At 38.2% G+C, this 21,757-nt stretch overlaps 5 protein-coding genes and 1 long non-coding RNA gene across 6 annotated transcripts; 5 read left to right on the top strand and 1 right to left on the bottom strand.

Annotated features, from left to right (window-relative positions):
* Positions 1-2,260: 2,260 nt before the first annotated feature.
* LOC130742419 (uncharacterized) lies at positions 2,261-3,656 on the bottom strand. The gene is made up of 3 exons (XM_057594523.1): positions 2,902-3,656; positions 2,772-2,811; positions 2,261-2,685 (listed from the first exon to the last, which is right to left on the bottom strand). The coding sequence occupies exons 1-3, from the start codon at positions 2,962-2,964 to the stop codon at positions 2,375-2,377; spliced, it is 414 nt and encodes a 137-aa protein (XP_057450506.1). The 5' UTR covers positions 2,965-3,656; the 3' UTR covers positions 2,261-2,374.
* Positions 3,657-4,787: 1,131 nt separating this feature from the next.
* LOC130742418 (cyanidin 3-O-galactoside 2''-O-xylosyltransferase FGGT1-like) lies at positions 4,788-6,339 on the top strand. The gene has a single exon (XM_057594522.1). The coding sequence runs from the start codon at positions 4,914-4,916 to the stop codon at positions 6,285-6,287; it is 1,374 nt and encodes a 457-aa protein (XP_057450505.1). The 5' UTR covers positions 4,788-4,913; the 3' UTR covers positions 6,288-6,339.
* A 4,389-nt stretch (positions 6,340-10,728) lies between these two features.
* LOC130742416 (cyanidin 3-O-galactoside 2''-O-xylosyltransferase FGGT1-like) lies at positions 10,729-12,489 on the top strand. The gene has a single exon (XM_057594520.1). The coding sequence runs from the start codon at positions 10,921-10,923 to the stop codon at positions 12,280-12,282; it is 1,362 nt and encodes a 453-aa protein (XP_057450503.1). The 5' UTR covers positions 10,729-10,920; the 3' UTR covers positions 12,283-12,489.
* A 1,398-nt stretch (positions 12,490-13,887) lies between these two features.
* LOC130742415 (cyanidin 3-O-galactoside 2''-O-xylosyltransferase FGGT1-like) lies at positions 13,888-15,597 on the top strand. Its single transcript, XM_057594519.1, has one exon. The coding sequence runs from the start codon at positions 14,137-14,139 to the stop codon at positions 15,508-15,510; it is 1,374 nt and encodes a 457-aa protein (XP_057450502.1). The 5' UTR covers positions 13,888-14,136; the 3' UTR covers positions 15,511-15,597.
* Positions 15,598-17,121: 1,524 nt separating this feature from the next.
* Positions 17,122-17,619, top strand: LOC130744099 (UDP-glycosyltransferase 79B30-like). Its single transcript, XM_057596292.1, has one exon. It carries the CDS (start codon positions 17,122-17,124, stop codon positions 17,617-17,619), a length of 498 nt encoding a protein of 165 aa, XP_057452275.1.
* A 1,511-nt stretch (positions 17,620-19,130) lies between these two features.
* On the top strand, positions 19,131-21,750 carry LOC130742414 (uncharacterized). The gene is made up of 3 exons (XR_009021145.1): positions 19,131-19,689; positions 20,345-20,407; positions 20,656-21,750. It is a non-coding gene; the product is annotated as an uncharacterized LOC130742414 (long non-coding RNA).
* Positions 21,751-21,757: the final 7 nt, after the last annotated feature.

Here is a 21,757-nt window from a genome sequence, read left to right as displayed (position 1 = left end):
TAAACTGCTCATCGAGCGAAAAAGTATAAGCATACTCGGAAACTTGTAAGTTTCCTCAAGACTTGGACTCGACGACACTTCTCATATTTCCCAAACTAATATTCAGGCTCTAAGCTCTTATCTAAGGGTATCATTATTGTTCAAAGGATTTAGAAATTGATTAATGTCTTATGAGTTTTCCGTGATAAAATAGTTTTCATTTTAATCTTATAATACTTCCTAAGAGTTTTTAGAGATCCCATAATCTCAAATAATTCCCTGAGAAGGTCTCGATCCATTAAAACATAACAAGGTCCGAACTCCGTTCGTCCTTTAAAACTCTCTCAAAATCTCATAAAAATTCGGCATGACTTGCCCGTAATCCTCACTTTCCAGAAACATAGGCACGAGTGGAATAGCATCAATGAAACAGCTCAACCAATAGGCATAAACAGCATATTCCAACACATCCTAAGTTAACCATGTAGCACATAGCATGTGAATCATTTAGCACACAATATCATGGCATCAAGTACTCAACAAGTTCGGCCGAAGCCTCAGAAATCATTTCAGACATTTAGCAATTAGGTGCATAACACATAAATCAAGTCGAATTTCATCGACACCTAAAGCATTATCTAGTAATTCAGAGAGTAGCCCTCACCTGTTGGTTTTCCAGCTCGCTCCTTGGTCTTTCCTTCACGATCTTCCTCCTCAAGTCCTCCGAATTCCTCAAACGAACCTTAAAGCAATTTCACAGAAATCAATCACAATGAGTCAGAAACTCAGCAAACAATAAGTCCTAGGGTCACACGGAACACTACAACTCCGTGGTACGACAATCTAACGCGTTAAGACAAGTTTTCGAAAAAGTCGGATTTCCTCCCCCCTTGGTAAAGCTCTCGGCCACTTTCCTTAATTGGGAGGGTCGATTTTTCTTCGATCAAACTTGGTTCCTAGGTTAACATAAGCCGTAACTAAGACGGTTCTAAGCTCGGAAAAATTTTCGGATCGAAAACTGATATAGGGGCAGTTTGGTCATTATTTTTAGCTCAGAATTTCAAAGTTGGATTTTTGAAAAACAAATTGGATGGGGACGTCCACAACGACGTTTATGACGACAAATCCTACTAGCACTAAGCCAAGTCGATAGATTAGAGCGTAAAGGTTGCGACTTTGCCGAAAAATGGGTATTTAGGGTAGAAATTGATCCCGGCGGCATTTCGTCGACATTTGACAAAATCTAATCCGCAGAACACGCTCAGGAGCATGCAGGGAAGAAGTTTAGACGCTGAAATCAACTGATTTGAACAGTTTTTCAAAAACCTCAAAATTTTGAACTCAGAAAGTCGCAGGAGAAATGGACAGAAACGACGATTCGAAGGAGAGTATAGATTACCTACCTCGAGGTCTTCGATTAGTGACGAACGGTGAAGCAAACGGGCAAGAAACGACGAAGATCCGGATCTCTCTCTCTCTCTAGGAACTCGCGGTTTTGGGGTGGGGGAAAATGGGTTTTTTTCTCAAAAAATCTAATTTTTCAACTATTTATAGGTTTTGGAAAAAACGGAAAAATGATTTTTTTGCGATTCCGATTTTTCCTGCGCGTTCCTCTGCGCATTCTAAGATAGGTTCTGGCGACAGAATTCCAGAACTCAAAACAGGATTCTTGGAATTAAACCAAAAGATCCAAAATCGGCATAAGTCGGTGTAAGTCGGTTTATCCCGAAAAACTACTTTTTGCAGTGATCGTCGGATGAGAAAACTTCCTTCTGAAGAAAGATTAGGAATGACGAGAGAAATAGGGGAACGCGGGTGGAATCTTCATTTGCAGCTCCCAATAGAAAAAGTCTTCATCGTCTGTCGATCTTAGGTTTCTCGAACTATCAGGGATTCTGTTTCGGCAAACTTCCGAGAATTGGAATTTGACGTTCGTACTTTCCAGAATTTCGCATCGAAATAATTGTTTAAGGACGGAAAAGAGAAGTTCTAACATTTCTCTGAGGATTTTTGGAATTAGTTTCCATCGTGTCCCTAAGCGTAAATTAACTATTCACTAATACCTTTGACCTAGGATTAAGCGTATGTTAGTCGTGCTATAACTCTTATCGGTTTTTCGATAAATTCTTGGACTTTTCCTGAACCTTTTTCCTTCCCAAATTTATCTTAATCAAATAAACTCTTTTATTTTATTTACTTATCCAAAGCGTTAAAACTTGGGCCTTACACCATCTTAGCATGTGTGTATAACAAAACAAGATGAGTGTAGGGCATAGAAACTTACGGAATGAATACAAGTAACTTAGGATCACCCTCATTGCTTTCCAAGTGATCCTGTTTTTTTTTAGTAAATCACAAATACATTTCACTAAATAACCAACGGTCAAACATATTGCTAGCATCCCTCAATATCATAGCTTACATAAGATATAAATTCAATTGGCATTCCAATTACAACACAATGTAATACACCACAGATAAGTATAAAACACATAAACCTTAACTCATAATCATCATCATCATACCAAAAAAAAAAATCCTTCATTGAAATGGAAGGAGTTAACTTACCTATGAGAAAATCTGATTCTTCAAGAGTAGCTTCAATGTCAGCAGAGTTTTTCAAGGATAACCCAATCGTTGGAATAACATCTGAAGATTCAGGCACAACCCGTGTCCTCAAATTGAAGAAAATCTTGAACTCATGATCTGATGCACGAAATGCGCCGGAGTTTTCAGAAACACCAAAATAAGTTACACCACACCACCCTCTGAGAATTCACTCTTGAACTTACTGAGATAGTTCTTCTTAATACAAGCCTCAATTTTGACACCCTATACAACAAAATAAAAGAACAAATTATAGGATCTGCTTAAATTCCACATAGAAATAGAACTACAAAAATACAAAATAAAATAAATAACCTGTGAATCGATCAAGACAAGATTAATAGCATATGCTTTGCCAGGTTCATCAACAGGAAACATTTCCCACAATCAAAGAACGCGAACCTTAACTTTCCATGTATCTTGCCCTTTGCATAAGCAACGAAGGGGATGGAAAGGGCCAGCAGTAAAAGCCATAATTAACAACAACCAACAATTGTCTAAACGAAAGAGGAGATAAGTAAAGAAAAATTGCTCTGACCAAAAACACAAAAATGAACAGAAGATGCCAATATTTATAGACAAGTGAAAGTGAGAAGCATTTCAAAAATACAATTAAATTCAATTACGTTTCAGAAGCAAGCCTGCTTGACAACTATGCATACCAAACCTCTGTTACTAACCTGACATGGCTTCTGATACAAATCTATTCTCCTCCTTTAGACAACACATTATGAACAAATCCAAAACCTTCCTCAACAGTTCAATTTTCCTCCTTCGATTCATCACCTACCTCACAATGGCAAAGTGAAGAACCTTTTACTCAGCTACAATTTGGAGTCAGACTCTATTGATTGTTTCTGCAAGAAGCTACAAGATTTACTAAAGTGACCAAATTTAGAAAATTATCTGCTGCAATTTATTGTTATGGTTAAATATGTTTAATGAAAATTGCGTTTATTTTGATCAATCTATTCGGATTCTGTGGTTGTTTGTCTTGTCTCAATTGAGTCATATAATGTAAAGTGGCCTACAATTCAAAACACCACCCATCCTTGCAGACTTACAAAGTGGAGTTATAGTCTTCATCCTTGCAGACCTATACAACTAGGACGAGTTACGTCACTGCTACCGCGACCTATACAACATATAGCTGAGTTACCGAGTACCGTACATCCTTAGACGAGCTATGCAACTAGGCCGAGTAATGATTGTTACTGAGTTACACATGTGTTGTGACTGCTACAGCCGAGGAAAACTCCAAATCTTTTCCCCCGATGTCTTTCCTGCTTGAATACACTAGGGTCAACGATCTATTGTCCAACGTCAAGCAGCGTAGACAACAAAGCGCATATCCACCGTTCATCGACCTGCAGGAAGGATGTTCAACATAGAAGATCCAAGGGCTCACTGAGAACCATGCCGCGCCTAGGAATTCAGATGACATTGACGAGAGTAAGACGCTCCGACCTTCACCTATATAAAGGGACATGAAACAAACTAAGGCATACAAATGATCCTAGCCCCAACTTACCACTAAAACTCTTAGTGACTTGGGCGTCGCAGGTGTCTTCTTAGGTACCACCGGCGGAGGACCCAACATCGGGAAGAAGGAGAACCACAATAGAGAAACCACTCAGCAAAGGAGCACTAGCAAAGCATTCAGTTCTCCATCACCAGAGCACCTGTTCGCCATTGTTCCCAAAGTTAACACCTTGTCTAAGGTGATTGGTTGGATTTGTCTCAATTACTTCTCATTCTTCTCTTCTTTTCTCAATCTGCGTATCTGATGGATGTCGGCATAGTGCAAGGATCTACGAATCATTTTTATGTGTTTAATTGATCTCATTTTCACAAAGTTAACACCTTGTCTAAGGTTTGGTTGGATTTGTTTCAATTAGTTGTCACTCTTCTCTTTTTTTCTCATACTGAGTAGTAGTGTTGGATGTTTGCACAATGTAAGTTTCTACAACTCATTTTTATGTTTTTAATTTGTCTCATTTTCAGACATTAAACAGTGTTTGCACTTTTTTTCTAGCCAATTTTCTCTTTATCTTCTTAGATGACACCATATTATATTGTGCGGTAGCTGTTAGATGCCCTGTCTAATATAAATGGCTGTTAGGCGGTCTCTTTCAATTCAAAACACTATTTTAATAATGCATACTGTGGTTCACGAGTCTTATATTTTTATCAGGAGACCGAATAAAAACAAAACAAGACTAGATCACTAGAAGAGTAAGAGTGTAAAAGATAGCATATTCAACCCTCAAAACTTTAGCCTTCACACAGGAAGAGAAACAGCAAATAGTTCAAGGCTTCAAGCGGCCATGGATTCAGCTCCTATGCACATAGCAATGTTTCCATGGTTTGCCATGGGTCACCTAACCCCATTTCTGCACCTCTCTAACAAATTAGCACGGAGAGGACACAGAATCTCCTTCTTAATCCCCAAAAGAACACAAGCCAAATTAGAACATCTCAACCTGCACCCACAACTCATTACCTTTGTCCCCATCACTGTTCCTCATGTTGATGGTCTTCCTCATGATGCTGAAACAACTTCAGATGTTCCCTTCTCCTTATTCTCAAATCTTGCCACAGCTTTGGATTTGACAGAGAAGGACATTGAACCTCTCCTGATGGACCTGAAGCCACAAATTGTTTTCTTTGATTTTCAATATTGGCTACCCAACATGGCTAGGAGCCTTGGCATCAAGAGTGTCCAATACTTTATAGTTAATCCAGCAACATCAGCTTACTTTGGAACCCCAAGACCGAGCCAAGGAAGTGAAATTACTGAAGTCGATTGCATGAAACCGCCACTGGGGTTTCCTGATGATCCACCATTAAAGTTTTATGCACATGAAATTCGATTCATAGCTTCCTTCGCGAAAGTGGTATTTGGAAGTGGAATTTTCTTTCCTGATCGCTTTGGCATGGGTACACGTTTCGCAGATTTAATGGCTTTCAAAGGTTGCAGAGAAATTGAGGGGCCTTATGTGGATTATCTTGAATCTGTATATAAGAAGCCTGTTCTGCTTTCAGGGCCTCTTTTACCAGAGCCATCAACCTCTACTTTAGAGGAAAAATGGGTTTCATGGCTTGGGAAATTCAAGGCTGGTTCTGTGGTTTTCTGTGCATATGGAAGTGAAGGTCCATTGCAGCAAAATCAGTTCCAAGAGTTGTTGCTTGGACTTGAGCTATCAGGTTTTCCATTTCTTGCAGCACTTAAGCCACCTACTGGATTTGAATCTATTGAAGAAGCTCTTCCTGAAGGCTTCTTAGAAAGGGTTCATGGAAGAGGGATTGCATATGGAGGTTGGATTCAGCAGCAACTGATTTTAGAGCACCCTTCTGTTGGTTGCTTCATAACACACTGTGGAGGAGCTTCTATAACTGAGGCACTTGTCAACACCTGTCAAATGGTGCTGCTGCCGCGACTTGGTTCTGATCATGTCACGAACGCACGGGTGATGAGTGCGAAGTTAAGGGTTGGGGTTGAAGTGGAGAAAGGTGAAGAAGACGGCTTGTTCACAAAAGAAAGTGTGTGCAAAGCTGTGAAAACTGTGATGGATGATGAGAGTGAGCTCGGAAAAGAAGTGAGAGCAAATCATACCAAATTGAGGAACTTGTTACTGAGCGAAAACTTAGAGTCCTCATGTGTTGATACTTTCTGTCAAAGGCTTCAAAAATTGTTGTAAATTCTACCAAGAGTACACATGTGAGTTAATGTGTTAAAGTTTTAGTTTTCCATTAGTGTGTTTGGATGCGTGTTTTCTTATTTGCGTTAATGTAAACTGCACAAGGGTTTGTGCGTTTGCAAACTCTTGTGCGTTCCGCTGCATCAAGTGGTATCAGAGCAACACCAGAGAAGAAGAGAAAACTCTTGAATTTTATTATCAATTAAAAACTCAATAGGCTATTGCCTTACAAGTGCTTAAATAGGAAAAGAAAATATCCTAATAGAAAAATAAATAATATCCTAAAAGATCCTAATTGAAAATAAAAGATCCTAATTGCAAATAAATAAGTTCCTAACCAAAAATAAATATGATCCTAAAAGATTCTAATTGAAACAAAATAGATTCGGAATAGATCCTAAATATATTTAAAAATACTAAAAATAATAAATTCCTAATTAATCTGCTCCTGTATCAGGCTCCTCTTCTTGTGAAGAACTCGACCCCGAGTTCTAACGTAACAAAAAAAAAACAAAGGAGGCCTCTGTCCGGAACTAATGAACAATATTAAGAATGCTAGGGTCAAATACCCAAATTTGTGTAGAACTATCTGATGCCCGCATGAATGCGTCATAACCAAGTGCCTCTGATGTCTTTACATTCTCCTCTTCTTCCAAAGAACTTGACCACAAGTTCTCTTCTAAATAAAAGGCTTCAATATGCAAACCAACCAAACGAACAACACCATTACTACAACTCCGAACTCTTTTCATCATCTCCTTCAACAAATATCTCATGAGCACCATCACTATCTTTAAGCAATTCTAACCTCTCTAGTTTCTCCAAAATAACCTTGGGGGCTTTTGAATTATAGGGGATAGTGCTTTGTACTCCTGTAGGAAGTGGAGTTGAAGATTTGAATGTAAGAAACTCTGAGGACTTCATGTGGCCAAAGTTTTCATCTTTTGTAACGTCAACTTCCCTTGGTTTCTGTGCAGATGGTACAAATCATCCACCAACATTTTTGCCTCATCTTCCATGTCAACAATAGAGGATGGCGCAAATGAAATTTGAGAATCTGATTCCGAAGAAGTTGCGTACATAGGTCTTGCAGATGGACATGAATTTGAAGTAGGTTTTGGTAGGGGTTGTGGCAAGGAAATTGGATTTGCAGTCGGTGATATGTTGGGTAAGGATTGATAAGGTTGGATGTAGCAGGTTGGGGGTGTGGAGTTTCGGTGGTTTTAGAGGTTGGGTACTGAACTTGGTAATAAGGATGAGATACCGATGGTGAAGGTAAGGATTGGGAAGGTAAGTATATAGCAGAGTGATTGTTGTCGTTGTCACACAGAAACCTATGTGGTTTCCCTCTCCTGTCTTGCCGGTTCCGATTCACTTTGTAGGTGTTGTTGATTTGCGCCGTTATAGTCGCCGTGAACGTCGCCACCTGTTGCGTCATAGCAGTGAGGACCGCGGTAACATCCTTCAAGTCTGCTTTGGTTGCTGTTTGATCTCCCATGATTGATCAAGCTACGAAAAGAGACAGGAGAAACCTGCTCTGATACCACTTGATACAGCGGAAGTCGAACTAGGATTGCAAGCGCAAATCCTAAAAAGAAGGTTTCTGGAATCCACCAGAAAGGGAGTTAGCCAGCGCTAAAACCCTAGAAAATACACTGGAATCCACCAGAGAAGAAGAGAAAACTCTTGAATTTTATTATCAATTAAAAACTGAATAGGCTATTGCCTTACAAGTGCTTAAATAGGAAAAGAAAATATCCTAATAGAAAAATAAATAATATCCTAAAAGATCCTAATTGAAAATAAAAGATCCTAATTGCAAATAAATAAGTTCCTAACCAAAAATAAATATGATCCTAAAAGATTCTAATTGAAACAGAATAGATTCGGAATAGATCCTAAATATATTTAAAAATACTAAAAATAATAAATTCCTAATTAATCTGCTCCCGCATCACTTAATCGTAAACATATGAACAATATGTTTACGATTCATACACATTTCCACATCTTTTTTACCTTAATGTTTTTTTTATTTCTTTTTTCTCTATCAATCAAATCGTCTATCACACCTTTACATTTTCTCTCATTTATTTCTATCTCTTTAATCCTCTGCCTCCTTTTCACACCGGTGTAGATAAAAGATTATTCCTAAATTTATCACCAGAGTACCCGGCAAATATGAACGTAGGTAAAAACACAAAATCTGCACAGTTCAGCTAATTATATATGACACCACCCCATATAAGTTCCTTGCGAAGCAGAGCTCCTGACAAAACAGAGCAGGGCAAGACTCCAAGGAGGCACAAAACCAGAGAAAAGAAGCAGCCCAAAAAACAGAAGTTAAAATTGCACTTAACTCCACCATCTCTACAACGTTTTAAGGCAACAAGCAATTATAAATTGATTTGATGCTAACATTTTGCTTCAGAGACTAGTTTAATAATGAAAGAATTGAATTGCTTGTAGAAAAAAAAAAGATAAATCTTAAAATTAAACTTCATGAAAAATAGGAATCTTTAGTGGCAGATTAGACATGGCAATCACTATGCTATAATTAATCACGGGACGACTCACCAATAACAATTCACCTCTCGGGTATTAAATTCGAGTCATAATTTCATAAATCTAATTAGCGGGCTTCATTATCTTATATCATTATCTCATACTTATTCACTAAATGAAAAAAGGAAATTGATGGACACTCCTTTTGGTTGGCAGTTGGCACTTAGCAACACATGGGATTTGTGGTTGTTTTTTCGCCACAAAATGCAGAGGTTGAGAAAAATATCAAACATGTTTCAAAGCGGCTTGAAACCATCACAAACAAACTGTGCATCTAGAAAGTGCACGTACAGTTTGTGGGGCTTTTGATACTTGATAGGCCCCAATCAAATTTAATATTTCTTTTAAACTCTGTACCTTGTAGTAGTCATAAACCCCACAACAAATAGCAGGTGTCACTAAATGTCCATAAAAAATGGTGAAATATTCAAGGGGCTTAAATACCTTTTTGGTCCCTAAAATTGTAAAGGGAATCAAACCTGATCCTTGTAAAATATTTGCATCAAATTGAGTCCCTAACTTATTTTTTTTAATCTAATTTCGTTCAAAGTGTGTCTAGGTCTGATGTGGCTTGTTTTTAATCCCACTCAGCTATTCCACTTGACTATTTCATTTTTTTTAATATAATTAATTTCAATTCTTTTTTTTAATTTCAACTCATAACATTAAAAAAAACTAATCTTGTAACGAAAAAAAAAACCGAATCTAATCTAAAAGACCTAACCTAATCTGAAAAAAACCTCACCACTTAAACATACTCATTCATCTTCAAATCCAGAAATTTAAAAACCCAGAAATTTATCTTCCTCTTCATCCTCATTCATCTTCAAAAATCACTAACAAACCAAAACATCAAACTAAATTAAAATTCCTAAATAACCCCAAACCCCTTAAATTAAAACCCCTCAATAACCTTCCTCTTTCCCCTGCCACAAAATCCTACCCACTGATTCTCTTCTCAAACCAGCAACGCCACCCTTGCCTCACCCACATACCGATATATGAAATCCAGACAATAGCATGGTGGTATGGTTTTTTGTTTGGATAAGCCATGACAATATATGATAAAACGGCACAAGTTATGCCAAATAAAGTTTACAAGCTGGAATCAAAATCAAAGACAATAGTAAAAGCACAGTGGCAAGAAAGAAAAAAAAAACCACACGAGGAAAGCAATGAGCAATTTAGCCCAGGCACACAATCATTTCTACCCCTTGTTGGACAGAGACAGATACAAGCAAGGCCTCAAGTAACATCACCGCCTCCCCTGCCATACCACCCACCGCTGCTACAAGCCACGCCCCATAATACCAGCAACCTCACAAATAGCAACCACACACAACGTTGAACCACCCACCACGAGAAGCTCCCCCTGTCAACCCATCGATTGCAGAAAGGGAAGATGAGAAGGAGGTTGTGTGGGATGAATAGAGATGAGAAATTAGGTTTTTAATTCGGGTTTAATTTTAATTTGTTAAAATCATTTACACGTCTGCATTAAAAATAAAAAATAAATCCAAGTGGAAATACTAATTGGGTAAAATTTGTGCCACATCATGCTGAAACACACTTTGAACCCAATTAGATTAAAAAAACAATTTTGGGGACCCAATTTGATGCGAAAATTTTACAAGGATCAGATTTGATTCCCTTTACAATCTCAGGGACCAATAAAGTATTTAAGCCTATTGAATGCGATTAAAAGAAGAACAAATACAAACACAAGAATCCGCCAAACCCTCCGGTAGAAAATTAAATATTTAGACCTCCACTTCACGCTGTTGAATAAACTATGTAGACAAAGAAAGTCAAAATGTAAATATAAGAATGGAATCATGGTTTTCATTTCTAGAAAGTAACCACTAATGATGGTGAGTTCAATTGAAATTGGAAAGCATAGGATATATTGTATACTTTGGTATATGCTTATTGCTTGAGCTGATTAATTCAGGTAAGCCAACCTTACTAGCTCCAAGGAGATTAAAAAGGTTTGCTTTTTATTTGTCTTACTGTTAGGGAGAGATAAAAATACATATACTTCATTTGATTCAATATCTCAACCTGCAGCATGGATTCACCTTCTTTGCACATAGCAATGTTCCCATGGTTTGCTATGGGGCACCTGACCCCTTATCTCCACCTCTCTAACAAATTAGCAAAAAGAGGACACAAAATCTCCTTCTTCATCCCCAAAAGAACACAAGCAAAGTTACAACATCTCAACCTTCACCCAAATCTTATTACCTTTATCCCCATCACTGTTCCTCATGCTGATGGCCTTCCTCATAATGCTGAAACCACTTCAGAAGTTCCCTTCTCCTTATTCTCAAATCTTGCCACAGCTTTGGATCACACAGAGAAGGACATTGAACCTCTGCTGAGGGTGCTAAACCCACAAATTGTTTTCTTTGATTTTCAACACTGGCTACCAAACATGGCAAGGAGCCTTGGCATCAAGAGTGTCCAGTACTTCATAGTTAATCCAGTAACATCAGCATCAAGAGTGTTCAATACTTCCCTTGGGAGACAGAGCCAAGGAACAGAGTTCCCTGGTTCATCCTTTAAGTTTTATAAACATGAACTTCGATTCCTAGCTGGCACGAGGGAACTGGTGTTTGGAAGTGGTATTTTGTTTCATGATCGCTTAGGCACGGGTACAAGCTTGTCAGATGCAATTGGGTTCAAAGGTTGCAGAGAACTTGATGGACCATATGCAGAGTATCTTGAAAATGTATATAAGAAGCCTGTTCTGCTTTCAGGCCCTCTTTTACCAGAGCCATCAAACTCTACTTTGGAGGAAAAATGGGTTTCATGGCTTGAGAAATTCAATTCTGGTTCTGTGGTTTTCTGTGCATATGGAAGTGAAGGTCCATTACAGCAGAATCAGTTTCAGGAATTGTTGCTTGGTCTTGAGTTAACAGGTTTTCCATTTCTTGCAGCACTTAAGCCCCCTACTGGATTTGAGTCTATTGAAGAAGCTCTTCCTGAAGGATTCAAAGAAAGGGTTCAGGGAAGAGGGATTGCATATGGAGGTTGGGTTCAGCAGCAATTGATTTTAGGACACCCTTCTGTTGGTTGCTTCATAACACACTGTGGTGCAGCTTCTATCACTGAGGCACTTGTCAGCACCTGTCAAATGGTGCTGCTACCGCGGTTAGGCTCTGATCATATCATGAATGCGCGGGTGATGAGTGCACAATTAAAGGTTGGGGTAGAAGTGGAGAAAGAAGAACAAGACGGGTTATTCACTAAAGAAAGTGTATGCAGAGCTGTGAAAACTGTGATGGATGATGAGAGTGAGCTTGGAAGAGAAGTGAGAGCAAATCATACCAGAGTGAGGAATTTATTACTGGGTGAAAATTTAGAGTCCTCATGTGTTGATACTTTCTGCCAAAGGCTTCAAGAGTTGTTGCAAATTCTACCTGAGTAGAAAAGTGAGAAAACATAGCGAGTATATGTTTGAATTTGCGTTGAACTTATTTTTGTCATATACATGAGTTGATGTGCCAAAAATTTGTTTTCTGTTAATGTGTTCGGATGTGTGTTTTCTTTTATGACGAACGAGAAACTATTTATATGAGTCGATGTACATATGAGTCGATGTGCCAAAAATTGTTTTCTGTTAATGTGTTTGGATGTGTTTTCTTTTATGGCGAACGGGAAACTGTTTATGCAAACGGGCACTAAATTTATAACTTGAGAAGCAGGTATGAAAACACAAAATCTGCTCTGTACAGCACATTAAATATGAAACCGCTCCAGATAAGTTCCTTGAGAAGCAGAGCTCCTGACAAAACAAAGCAAGGCAAGAACACTACAAGGAGGCACAAAACCCGAGAAAAGAAGCAGCACCCAAAACAGAAGTGAAAATTGTACTTAACTCCACCATCTCAACAACGTTTTAAGGCAACAAGCAATATCTAAATTGATTTCACCATTTGCTAAAGATACTCTAGTTTTTTGTGTGTGGTTCTGAAGTGAAAGACAAAGGAAAAAAAAAAAAAAAAAACTAAGGCAGTTTCTTCTATCTGATGAAAAATGAGGAGGGAGAGGCCATTGAAGGAAACCACTTTCAAGAAAAGAATTGCCAATAATAGTAGATTAGACATGACAATCACTATGTTATAATCCATCATAGGACGCCTCACCATTTGAGGCATCAATCTTAAATTACATGAAGTTACATCATTTACTTTTTTATCATGACGTTGTTACAATATAATTATTATGTTTTTTTTTTGCATAGAAACCCATTTGTCTAGGAACTCTCCTAGTGCTAACTCGTTATTTATCCATACAAATTGGATGGTTATTAGGTGTTACCCTGTGTTGGTGGTCTATCTATTCCCACTCATTCACAGCTCACTTTCTCTTTCATCTCATTTCTTCTTTCTATTTCTCTCTGCATTTTCTGTCACATCACATATCATATCACTTATTTTTCTTTACATTTAAATAAGGTGGAGATGAAAATGGTTTGTAAACTCAACATTATTCGTCTTTTAAACTGACATTTGTGGCAGCCACCGCCACAAATAGGGCATTACTAGATTTCAAAAAAAAAAGGTGTATATTGAAGGGAATCCAAAGAAAAACACATACAAACATAAGAAACCGCCCACCCTGCAATAGGAAATTAAATATTTGGACCCACGATTCAAGCTGAATAAACTAAAAGAAAATAAAATGTACATACATGAATGGAATCAAGGCACTGCCTTTTATTGGCAATTCTTTTCTTGAAAGTAACCACTAATGATGGTGTGTTCAGGGCCGGTCCAACACCAAATGAGGCTTAAAGCGAATTTTAATTTTGGGGACCTTGAAACATATTTGATCTAATATAAAATTTTGTTAATTTTAATTTTGAGGGCCTTTTTTACTTAATAAAAATAAAATTGGAGGTCTTTTTTACTTAAGAAAAAACAAAAAAAAATTGGAGGCCTAAAGCCCTTGTTTGGGTGGCTTTACCCTTGAGCCGGCTCTGGGTGTGTTCAATTAATATTGAAAGCATAAGATATATACTATACTTTGGCATATGCTTAAGGGAAATTCAGGTAAGCCAACCTTAATAGCTCCAAGGAGGTTTTGCTTTTATTTGTCTTTCTGCAGACTAGACTTGTTTCTTATTTGATGCACCAGCGGTTGAACTTGTCCCACTTATTATGTGTTAGGTGGGTGTTCACCTAAGAATTTCTCCTTATTTTATGAAAGAGACGGGCACATTTAAATATATACTTCATTCTCTTCACTTCAGTGTCTCAGCCTGCAGCCTGCAGCCACCATGGACACACCAGCTCTGCACATAGCAATGTTTCCATGGTTTGCCATGGGGCACTTAACCCCATTTCTCCACCTCTCAAACAAATTAGCAAAACGAGGATACAGAATCTCCTTCTTCATCCCCAAAAGAACACAAACCAAGTTAGAGAAATTCAATCTCTACCCACACCTTATTACCTTTTTTCCCATCAATGTTCCTCATGTTGATGGCCTTCCCCGCGGTGCTGAAACCACTTCAGATGTGTCTTTCTCTTTAGCTCCACTCATCATGACAGCTATGGATCGCACTGAAAACGACATCAAACTTCTCCTCACTCAGCTAAACCCACAAATTGTTTTCTTTGATTTCCAACACTGGCTACCCAATATCACAAGGAGCCTTGGCATCAAGAGTGTCCAATACTGGATCAGTAATCCAGTAACAACAGCTTACCTCGGAATCGCACCAAGACAGAGCCAAGGAATAGAGTTAACTGAAGTTGATTTTATGCAACCGCCTCAGGGGTTCCCTGATTCATCCATCAAGCTTCATGCACATGAGCTTCAATTCCTAGCTGCCTCAAGAAAAATGGAGTTTGGAAGTGGTGTTTTGTTGTATGATCGTGTCGACATAGGTGCACGCTTGGCAGATGCAAATGCTTTCAAAGGTTGCAGAGAAATTGAGGGACCTTATGTTGACTATCTTGAAACTGTGTATAAGAAGCCTGTTCTGCTTTCAGGGCCTCTTTTACCAGAGCCATCAAACTCTACTTTAGAAGAAAATTGGGTTTCATGGCTTGGGAAATTCAATTCTGGTTCTGTGGTTTTCTGTGCATATGGAAGTGAAGGTCCATTACAGCAAAATCAGTTCCAAGAGTTGTTGCTTGGACTTGAGCTATCAGGTTTTCCATTTCTTGCAGCTCTTAAGCCCCCAACTGGATTTGATTCTATTGAGGAAGCTCTTCCAGAAGGATTCAAAGAAAGGGTGAAAGGAAGAGGGATTGCATATGGAGGTTGGATTCAACAACAATTGATTTTAGGACACCCTTCAGTGGGGTGCTTCATAACACACTGTGGAGCAGCTTCTATAACTGAGGCACTTATCAGCACTAGTCAAATGGTTCTGCTGCCGCGACTCGGTTCTGATCATATCATGAATGCACGAATAATGAGTTTAAAGTTAAAGGTTGGGGTGGAAGTGGAGAAAGGTGAAGAAGATGGCTTGTTCACAAAAGAAAGTGTGTGCAAAGCTGTGAAAATTGTGATGGATGAAGGGAATGAACTAGGAAGGGAAGTGAGAGCAAATCATACCAAAGTGAGGAACTTATTACTAAGCAACAACTTAGAGTCCTCATGTGTGGATAGTATCTGTGAAAGGCTTAGAGAGTTGCTATAAATTAGTTTCAATGTCACATATCTAATTCAGTAGCTTACAAATAAATATAATGAACTCAATTGTTTACATAGGTCTTTTATCAAACAGTTTATGAGCAAAATTTGACTAGCATAATATGTGCAGTACAAAAACCAAAATCGAATCAGAACTCAAGAATAAGACATGCTACTAATGTACAGAATGGGGAGGGATTAACTTATACCCCTACACACTTCTAATCTTACAACATTAATAACTTTTGATAAAAATATTTTTTGTCAAACTAACCATACAAATACAACTATTTATCACCTACAGTATTTGTGCCGAAAGTTTTTAAAAACTAAAATTTGTAATCAAATAATTCTTTTTCACATATACTAAGATGTCTATATGACATTAATCTTAATATATCTTAATGGCATAAGATTCTAGATCAATGTAACTTGCAAAAAAAAAAATAGATCAATGTAAAATTTTGTACATATGATCTATGTTGCAATGACTTTCAATTAAATAGTGAATTTTAAGATCCAATTATTCAACAAAAGATATTGAATAGTTTAAAACTATTAGTGTCAGAACCGAGTGTGAACTTTTCCCAATTAAAATTGTACTTAACTCGGGCATAACAACAACGTTTTAATATCTAAATTGATGTGACCATTTACCGCACACTACAATTTGAACCCGCCAACCCAGCAATGGGAAATTAAATATTTCGACCCGCACCTCACGCAGTCGAATAAACTATTGAAGTAGACAAAGAAAAATAAAAATATGAATGGAATCAACATATTTTGAATCGAAATTAATATCTTTTATTATAAGAATTTCTTTATTATTTTTTTTTTCTGTAGGGGAGAGTAGTTTAACCTACTGCATCCAGCAGTAGAACTGTAGAACCAACATATTATGTGCTTCAATAAAGATAAGATGGAAAATAATCCATACATAATTCCAATACACCTCCTCCATCTAATGAGATATAGGAGAAGAAAAGAGAAAATATGAGATTTAATAGATGATTTGATAGGTAGGAAAAGATGAGTGAAAACAAAAGAGAGAATGAGTGAGAATGATATGTAAAAGAATGAGAGTGTGAACATATCAAATCTAAATAAAGATTGAGTTCTGATTCGTGTACTATGTTTTTGTGACAAACACCTGACATCTGTGGTTTGTGGCGTCGCAAATTGCAGGACACAAAAAATCATACATGGATGATTTTCAATAAAGATTTATGTACATCCATTCTAAGGTGTATGCATTGTTTGATAGTACAAATATTTGTGCTTATATAGGAAAGGGATACACACAAATACTTCATTCGATCTAGTGTCTCAACTTGCAGCCATGGATTCAACTTCTCTACACATAGCAATGTTTCCATGGTTTGCAATGGGGCACCTAACCCCATGTCTCCACCTCTCAACCAAATTAGCAAAGAGAGGACACAGAATCTCCTTCTTCATCCCCAAAAGAACACAAGCAAAGTTACAACATCTCAACCTTCACCCACATCTCATCACCTTTGTCCCCATTTCTGTTCCTCATGTTGATGGCCTTCCTCATGATGCTGAAACCACATCAGATGTGCCCTTCTCTTAATTCCCACTCATCGCCACGGCCATGGATCGCACAGAGAACCACGTTGAAACTCTCCTGAGGGAGTTAAATCCACAGATTGTTTTCTTTGTTTTCCAACACTGGCTACCCAACTTGACTCGGAGACTGGGAATCAAGTGCATACAATACTGGATAGTTAATCCATTATCAGTAGCTTACTTCTGGAATGGTCCAAGACAGAGCCAAGGAACAGATTTAACTGACCTTGATCTAATGCAACCGCCACCAGGGTTCCCTGATTCATTCATCAAACTTCATGCACATGAGCTTCGATTCCTAGCTGCCTCAAGAAAAATGGAGTTTGGAAATGGTGTTTTGTTGTATGATCGTCTCGACATAGGTGCACGCTTGGCAGATGCAAATGCTTTCAAAGGTTGCAGAGAAATTGAGGGACCTTATGTTGACTATCTTGAAACTGTGTATAAGAAGCCTGTTGATGAGCATAGACCTTCAATTAAGAAGGTGTATGAGAGAAGAAACAAGAGGAAAGTCACAACTTAGTGTGACTGTTATTGTTAGTTGATCTGTTAATAAACAGCTGGCATGGTTAGTTGTTTCTGTTAGAGTACAGCTGGCTAATTCTGTTAATAGTTGTGATTCTGTTAGAACTACTTAGTAGTATAAATAAGGGAAAGGGGGAAGTTACAGGTAGTTATTCAGTTGGTTAGGATTTGGGAGATTCTGGATCTCGAATTCCAGAGGCTAGGGTTCTTGTTAGTGTTCTTGATTCTTCTGTGTAATTCCTGAGAATTCAACCTCAGTACTTGAGGATTGAGTCTCTGTTTTCTTCAATAAACCAGTAGCATTTCTGTGAGTTCATCAATTGGTATCAGAGCTCCATCCAGGAGCTGTGGTATCGATTTGTCTATGGTAGCGAGCAGAATGGAAGCCAGAGTGGAAGCGATTGAGAGATTCATTGAGGTTCTGAATCGCGATCGCGAGGAAGAACGCAGGAATCGCGAAGAAGACAGGAGGATTCGCGACGAAGAACGGAGAGAGCGTGCGATCGAGCATGAACGCGTGGAGCAGAGGTTTCGCAATCTGGAAGCGATTGTCGAGACGATGACGCGCCGGCGAGCCGGCGAGCACGGCGACAGCGACGGCGAGCAAGAACGCCGACGAATGGAGGAGGAGCGCACCGTGAACGGAGGACAACCGGGAAGCGTAAGAGATGAAGCTGATGCGCGAGAGAATCTTCAGCGCACTGCAAATGCACAAACAGAGCGTTGGAGGAAGCTTGACATTCCAGTTTTCCAAGGTGAAGAAGATGCGTACAGTTGGATTCAGAAATTGGAACGCTACTTCCGACTGAAGGGAGCGACTGAGGAAGAGAAGGTACAAGCGATTATGGTGGCCTTGGATGGAAAGGCATTGAGCTGGTACCAATGGTGGGAAACCTGCAACCAGGTGACTACTTGGACCAAGTTCAAGGAAGCCATGCTGGAACGATTTCAACTCACCTCGAATTCTAGTCCATTTGCGGCTTTGCTGGCTTTGAAGCAAGAAGGTAGTGTTGAAGAGTTTGTAGGACAATTTGAAAGATTTGCAGGAATGCTCAAGGGAATTGATGAAGAGCATTACATGGATATTTTTGTTAATGGACTCAAGGAGGAAATTGCAGCAGAAATCAAGCTCTATGAGCCCAAATCTCTAACAATCATGGTCAAGAAAGCCTTGATGGTGGAACAGAAGAACTTGGCTGTGAGCAAGGCTGGAATTGGCAGTACTAGCAGGTATAATTCCTCTTTCAAACCACCTTTTAGATCCACAACTTTTCAGAAATCTGTGCAAATTGATACTGGACAGAAGAGTAGTAGTGGTAGTGTAACTCAGGGCACAGTGCAATCATCTAGTGGTAGTGTTAATGAGAGAGTAGGAGGTAGGCCAGCCAGGGGAGGAGTTTACAGAAAACTCACTGGGGAAGAGATGAAGGAAAAGTTGAGAAAAGGGGAGTGTTTCAGATGTGATGAAAAGTTTGGACCAAACCATATCTGTAAGAATAAGCAATTCAGGGTAATGTTGCTGAGGGATGATGGTGAGGAAGAAGAGATTGAGACACTAGAGCCTCTCACTGAAGAAATTGAGGAAGCTATGGAGTTAAAGCACTTGTCACTAAACAGTATACAGGGAATTTCTTCAAGGAAATCTCTCAGGTTGTGTTTGGATGGGGTGATTTTTGGGGGGAATGTAATTCTAGAGGGTATTTTAAATCCCTTAAATTGAAATACCTTGTTTGGATATTTATTTGTGGAATTCTGAAAATACTGGTAATTAAAAGAGGTAATTTAATGAAGGGATTATGGGGTAATCAAAATACCCTCAAAATTGGAAGTAATTGGAAAATCCCTCACTGGCTCGTGTCTCTCACTCTCTCGTTCTCGCTCCCAATCTCACTCTCGCTCCCGATCTCAACCTCTCTGCGATCTCGTTCTCTCGTTCTCGCTCTCCCGATCTCACTCTCCCGATCTCGCTCTTTCGTTCTCGCTCCCGATCTCAACCTCTCTGCGATCTCGTTCTCTCGTTCTCGCTCTCCCGATTCATGGAGTGGCTCTTTCTTCCCTCTTCATTCAGGTAAAATCTCTTGATTCTTTCACAAATTTTGCAGTATTGTTGTTGTGGTTGTTGTTGTTTTTTCGAATTTGATTTTGTTTTTGGAGTTGAAAATATCTGTTTTGTTCTTGTCTTGAGTTTCGTTCGTTGATGCTAGTACTGGGTTTGTGATGTTTTTTTTCTCCATTTTGTGCCTGGTTCAGAAGCAGATGAACATAGGTGAGGAAGACAATGGTTTCTATTTTTTTACCAAAACAATAATTAGAGTTACATAAGAATTGCTCAAACTGAATCTGAAAATTGACTAGGCCTCAATTCATGTGTAAATCAAAGGTACTTTAATCCTCTGTTGCTCTTGGCCTTGACCCACCTTGATTTCCAACCACCCTTTTGGAATTTCTTTGGTCCTTCCATGGTGATGGTATGCTTTTGTAGGTGTATTTCTAGATTAGGATGGTTTTGGGGAGAAACAAAGGGACAAAATCCCATTATGCAGAGAAGGAGTTTGATGAATAAAGAGTATTTTTATAGCAAGTAGCAATAGCATGATGTGTGTTATATATAATAAGGTGCATTGCATTCCTCAAGCATTATTCAAGTTGTCATGACAGTGATTTGATTTGTGTTTATTGTCACTGTTTTTTGCTAATCCTTGATGATCGGAAAAATATTTCAGGCTACTGCTATAAGTGGATACACTAGCAACTCTGCTTCTGCCAAGAAGTGCAGAAAGAAGAAGGTAAAGTTATTCATTTCATCTTATAGTCAAGCCTGTGATTTTAATATTTGTAGTGAGTTTTATTTCAAAACAACCATGGACATATTAGGATAGAAAGAACTTTTCACTAGCAAATTCTTCCAGTTTATTTAATTGGACATATTGTCATTTAGCTCTGAAACTAAAAGGGATAGTTGTGAATAAAATTATAGGGATAGTTGTGACTAAAACCTTTCTGATTTTGTGCTCTTACACTCTCTGTTCTTCAGGTAAAAAATATAGGATTTACTGGCGTTTTCAGGTTGATTTTTAAGCCGCTAGTTAATGAATTTCCTGGCTTTGCAGCAGTATGTTATTCATTGAGGCAGAAGGTAGGTTACCTCTTCTTAAAACATTAATTTCCCACTTGTTTCAGTGCCCCTACATTGGAGCAGTATGCTTGTTCTTTTCTTTCTTTTTGGGGTGACTTATCAAATGATATATTTGTAGAACTCGGATTGGGTGGTTAACTGTTTACTAAATTTTGTTGCTTCCTAATTTTATGATTAGTAAAGGCTTGTGATCATTTGAGGAAGCATGTTAACTTGAAGATGTTACAAATAGGTGTATGTAACATAAGCATTTAATTTAGGAGTTTGAGGATGATATACTGCCAAGTGCCAACTGAAGATGAGTGCTAGGTAGTTTTAGAATACTTGCTGGGATTTCGTTTCATTTTGTGTGCCCTGATAATTTCTATGACTTGTAGTAGGACTACTTCACCTTCTAGAGCTTAGAATAATTGGTAGTAACTAGTTAGTCCGATAATCTGAACCAGGTAAAATATCTTAATCCAAACCTGCTTTGCTTCTGAAAATCTGATATGGAATTTGTTATTTCTTGCTTGTCAAAAGTCATGCTCATAATTTATCAGCAAAAAGAATTTATGGAGTAAAGGAGATTTTATTACATTTTCATTGCTGTGGTTATTCCGGAATAGATTCAATTTAGTTGGAAAAGAGGTCCATCAACTCTGCTATTATGTCCAAGTTTAGTTTTATAATCTGCACAGAGATAAGACTTGCAGCTTATAGTCTGAATTGATTTTAGAACATTTCATCATAAAACCAAACACATATATATGTTTTAATCACATCTTATTATATGAGCTTTTTAATCACATCTTATCCATTTTTATGTTTAAACTAGCTGATTTTGAATCTGATTGAGTTAGCTTCTCTTACTTCCTATTTTCTTTATAGTGTCATGCAATATTGATGTTTTATTATATGTTTTTTTTAGTTAACAAATGGATCTTAGAGTAGTTGACACTTCAGTTCTTTTACGAAAACGTAAAAGAAATGAAGAAGAAGAAGAGGCAAAATTGCAGGA

This window comes from Lotus japonicus, chromosome 3, assembly GCF_012489685.1.
Source record: "Lotus japonicus ecotype B-129 chromosome 3, LjGifu_v1.2".
Taxonomy (NCBI): Eukaryota; Viridiplantae; Streptophyta; class Magnoliopsida; order Fabales; family Fabaceae; genus Lotus; species Lotus japonicus.
The sequence above is the reverse complement of the archived record's forward strand: the minus strand, read 5'-3'. Positions and strand labels throughout refer to the sequence as shown.